Here is a 4,847-nt window from a genome sequence, read left to right as displayed (position 1 = left end):
ATTTTCCTAATTAATGCTGTTCAGTTGCTTTGACACAATCTGTATTTTTAAAAGCGCTATATAAATAAAGGTGACTTGACTGTCAGACTTTCAAAATCCTTCATCACTTGAATTAAGATGATCAAATTTGAACACATCCACCACAAAATCAGATTTAGTACCGCCTTTTACTTTGAGATTGATCTGAAGTTCAATGCAGATTTAAAATCATAAGAAATAGTTTACTGATACTGTTTTTGAAACCAAATCTTTGCATAACTACAGGAAACATTGCATCTAACAATGATTTGAAAAAAAATAGTTAATTAAAAAATAATAATAAATAAAAGCCTATACATCAACTCAAATACGGTTATCTAAAAAGCATGTGTCCTATTGTGTACTATGGAAATAATCGCTTTAGTACATTCGGCAGGCAACTATACAATAGTAATATTAAAATAGCGGGCAAAATCGGCTGGCAGGCCACCGGAATGTCTCGGTTCTTCCAATGGCCAGTCCGCGCCTGATTTCCACAGACACGCAGAATGTGCAGGATTCATATAGGTTTATTGTCTTTTTGCGGCTTAATATTCACAGACACTAGTCCATATCGCGTTTTGATTCAATTATATTGACACGCCCCATCCGGTCGCCAACGGCCGCTGTCGTGTCTGTCGCCGGAAATCGCCAGCTCTCCATTGAAATGAATGGGATTGTGTCGCTTTGCTGTTGCGTGTCGCTTGTAGTGTGAACGGGGCTTTAGGCTATAGGAATTCCGTTTTTATGACTGGATTCTACGAACCAGTCTGTCTTTTTTGCATCACGGAAATTATAGGGCCGTATGTCTCAGCGTAATCAGTGAAATTTGGGAAAGAAATCAATTAAATCTGTATGTGGATGTGTGTAAATATTCAAATGTAATCCCCTTTGTAATCATTAACATTTTCATAAGTAACTGTAATTTAATTACACATTTTTTCTTAGTAACTGTAACTGATTACAGTTACATTTATTTTGTAATTAAATTACGTAAAGCCGTTACATGTTACTAGTTGCTCCCCAACACTGTATATATGGGCGTAAATTTCATCTAACAGTTGGGGGGGACAATAAACATAAAATTTCTCAAGAGCAATTTTTGAAGGGGACACAAATAATCCAGCTAAAATTGTACTTGTAAGGATATGTATACACAGAGGAAAGCCTTACTATTACTGCAGCAGGGAGGGCGTGATAAATTAGCTGTTGTGGTCGCACCGCGACAGAGGTCGTGTCCGTTGTAGACATTACTATCCGTCACAGTGTTGCCAAGTCCGCGGTTTTCCCGTGTGATTGGGCTACTTTATCACTGTTGCCGCGGGTTGTTTTTCATGTCCGCGGATTGAAGCATCCCCAATAAGTTTATTTTAGCCCCCAGAATGCGATTTTTACTGGGGGAACCCCTCGAAACGGTTTTGTTATGAAAACCTGGCAACCCTTTCAGTCAGTTATTATTGCTAATATAGCAACTCATCGAAAAATACATTGGCATCATCTGTATTAAAGAGAATCAAGAGAATAAAAGAGATAATCACTTCATCTGATGTTTAAGTGAATAAAATAGCCTTGACAGCCTTACTTTACTGGAGTTCCACAACTATTGACTTTGTTCTCTCTCACCGGACTCGTGTGTGTGTGTGTGTGTGTAGGTGATGTAAAAGAGGAAAGCAGGCATTTGGACCAAAGCACTGTGCGGCAAGGGAGGGGGAAACTCAAAATGTTTCTAAACTTAAAACACATTTTTGCCCCGTTTGTGTTGTTTTACTACTTACACAATTATTTAAAGTATAAAACATTGTTATTTACAATACACTGTGTGGTTTTTAATCATATTTTTAGGGGGGACAACCCTCATTCCGTCTATGTATGGTTTAAGTATTTGCTATTGACTGTTCAAATGCGGAGTTTTGCGCAGCACAGAGTAACGTGTCGTGTGTGTGAGTGTGTGTGTGTGAGAGTGTGTGTGTGTGTGTGAGGGGGAACAGGGTCACATCACAGGAGAGTGAACTGCCTGTCAGAAATCATAGCACGTCAGCTGTCTTAGACACAGTGATGATGCAGTACACAAGCCGCGGTTGTCACACGACTCTGTTGCCCTTTCGGGCTTGAACTGATGATAAAACTAACTACATTATTAACTGTCTTGATATTTACTTTGAAAGCTGACGCTCGCGATTATGGTAAGGGGCGTTACATTTCCGACGCGTGCTTGTGGTGTTCGGCCAATCACAATGCACTGGGTCAGCTGGCCAATCAGAGCAGACTGCGCTTGTCAAAGGAGGGGGCTTTGTAGAAAACGAAGCATTTGAGAGAGGCGGGGCATAGAGGACCTAAAATTACTCTAGACAAACATTTGTGTGTCTTTTTTTATTGCTGAAGTGTGTTGAAATTTCTTCTTCTGCATTCTACTGTACGGACGTAAATTTACTTTCCCTTCAGCCTGAGGCTTATTCATTTCAATTTTGGTGTGAAAAGGCTTTTATATTTGCCAAAAATATGATTTTTTATTTTAAAAACAAACAAGCAAGTATCATATTTGATACATCAGGCTTCATGGTTCATACTGTATGGTATATAGGATATGTGGAGCTCATACTCAAGGAGGAAAAAAACATTTCCGTTTTATTCAGAGGCCCAAAAAATCAGTTGTCATGATATGTCAAAGCATATCATGCAGTTCAATACATTGATGATTAAGAGATGAACCAATGAATGTTCCTCAAAAGTATGATGTATCATATTTGATACTCACATTTTAACTTGGGAAAAAAATGATGTATGGATAATCAAGTAAACCTAAGTTGCTTCAGTCCAGTAAGAGTTCATCTTGAAATGTTACTAACAATATAATTCTATTCTTATGTTTACTTTATTCAAATGTACAAGTAGATGTAGAACGTTTTTTTTTACAACAGCTTTTTCTGCAAAGTTTTGATATTTTAGAGGCCTTAGAAATTTCCATATCACATATGACACATATGTTTAATGTCAGCACCTGGGTTTTCATGTCAGAGAGAGTCAGATAGTATGAGAACTGGTGTGTGTTTTAAAATCCCCCAGTCCAAAACAGCTAAGCTGTCTGTCAAAAGAACTGCTGTGAAGGCAAAATGCTCAACTTCCTTGTCAGGACACAGATGTACATGTGTGTACCTCCTCAAATCTAAGACCCCCATCTGAGAGAGACTACTTGTTGAACACTTCTGGAAGCAAACTCTGAGAAACAAGGGAATAGTTCAAAAATAGAAATACAAACTGGAATACACGATTTCTGTGGTTCTTGCCATTGCTAAATAGCTATTTTAAGTTTTGAACATATAGAAAAAAGGCCACATTTAAATGGCATTTCAATTCTGATGTTTTTACTTTGTTTGGGTATGTGTGCACAGATTACCGTGGCAACTTTCAGAGCTGCTTCCATTTTGGCGACGGCTACAGAATGGACCAGTCCATCAGTGGTGGCCATCAACCTGCAGAGTCCCACAGCTTCAACACAAACCCACACAACGGCTTCCACATGAGCTGTTCCACCAGCACCCCTTCCACAGGTACACAAATGCCCTCTTAAACTGCAGTCATATTAGTGAAATTTTGGTGAACTTGGGCAGAGCCGATCCTCCCTATACGCAAAATACGCAAGCTGCGTAGGGCCCCCGAAACACCAGGGGGCCCCCTTGCTCTCAAAAATGATTTAATTTTAATTTCGTTTTTGAATTTGGCCGGCGGTTATGAAAACATGAATGATCATTTCTTTTAATGCGGTGCGCTGTTGCCCTTTCTACGTAAAAATCAGTCAAATCATGTAACGTCAAAGTCATACAGTCTCTTGCTCGAGACAAAAAAAAAAAGAGTGGAAAGCATACCGAGCTGCGGAAGAGACACTGTTTCTCAAGTGCTTTCCGCAAGCGCGATTCGAGATGGAGTGAAACACGGACAAATTCGTTTCATTCATTCGTTCATAACCACTCATACCCCACTCCACCGAGCTTGATTCATTTTTTTCCAAAAGCAATTTAAGTTGTGTATTGGCACTAAAAAAAAATCACTGAAATAATGTCTACAGTGTCTATTATGTTTTAAAAAATAAAATAAAATAATGAATCAGCGACAGAACCAATAATTAAGCTGACTTCACAAAGCTTTGTTTCAACTTTTGCCCTGACGGGAAATTGTGAGATTTAAAACTCGCAGAACAACGGTAAATGTGACTACACCTTTACCTACACAAATCCATTTATTATTAATTAATCTCACACTAAAATTAAGTACAACTGATATTGTCAGTTGTCAATTTGGGGCACTGTAGCTTTAGGATAGGACAACATCACCAGTAATAAGCAACATGGTTAGAAACTGATCTGGCTGGTAGTCGTCTTGACAATTTTTTCTTTCCCATATTACCGATCAGTTTGTCTTGTTTCACTGCCCTAGTGTAAGTGTATTTCAAATCTGCAAAAATTGGGCAGTACCCTCAAAGAGACAACCACCTTATCTACCCAACAAGGGGGTACAATAGTAGCATAATTATATGATCCTTTTTTCCATAATGCAAAGGTTTCAGCTTGGTGTCGGACATCATAGGATCAGGTTGCCAGTTCTCACCGGGAACAGAGGAGAGTGTTTTCTTTCAGGTGGGTGGCTTCGATCGCAGCTTGAGCCAAATGTCATCAGTGTACACAGAGACATAGGACCAGCTTACCTTGTCGTCCATCAACACAATTGTCTTCTTTCAGACCAAACACTTTTTAAAATTATTTTCTTTCGTCTATGCAGTTTCAACCTGTCAAGAGTTTACATTTTTTCTCAAAATTCACATTTTTTTAGTTTGA

At 38.8% G+C, this 4,847-nt stretch overlaps 1 protein-coding gene across 1 annotated transcript in view; it reads left to right on the top strand.

The window, feature by feature from the left end:
- The window catches only part of LOC107743877 (zinc finger protein GLIS1-like), a 63,256-nt gene extending 58,409 nt beyond the window's left edge, over window positions 1–4,847 (top strand). Inside the window, exons 9-10 of the mRNA XM_016557331.1 lie at window positions 3,408–3,566; window positions 4,573–4,847. Coding sequence (XP_016412817.1) covers window positions 3,408–3,566; window positions 4,573–4,706 — 293 coding nt within the window. The 3' untranslated portion in view covers window positions 4,707–4,847. The remainder of the gene's footprint in view (window positions 1–3,407; window positions 3,567–4,572) is intronic.

Source organism: Sinocyclocheilus rhinocerous, unplaced genomic scaffold (genome assembly GCF_001515625.1).
Source record: "Sinocyclocheilus rhinocerous isolate Xijiao unplaced genomic scaffold, SAMN03320098_v1.1 scaffold377, whole genome shotgun sequence".
NCBI classification, from domain to species: Eukaryota; Metazoa; Chordata; class Actinopteri; order Cypriniformes; family Cyprinidae; genus Sinocyclocheilus; species Sinocyclocheilus rhinocerous.
Note: the sequence above shows the minus strand (reverse complement) of the source record. Positions and strands in the feature narration are given on the sequence as shown.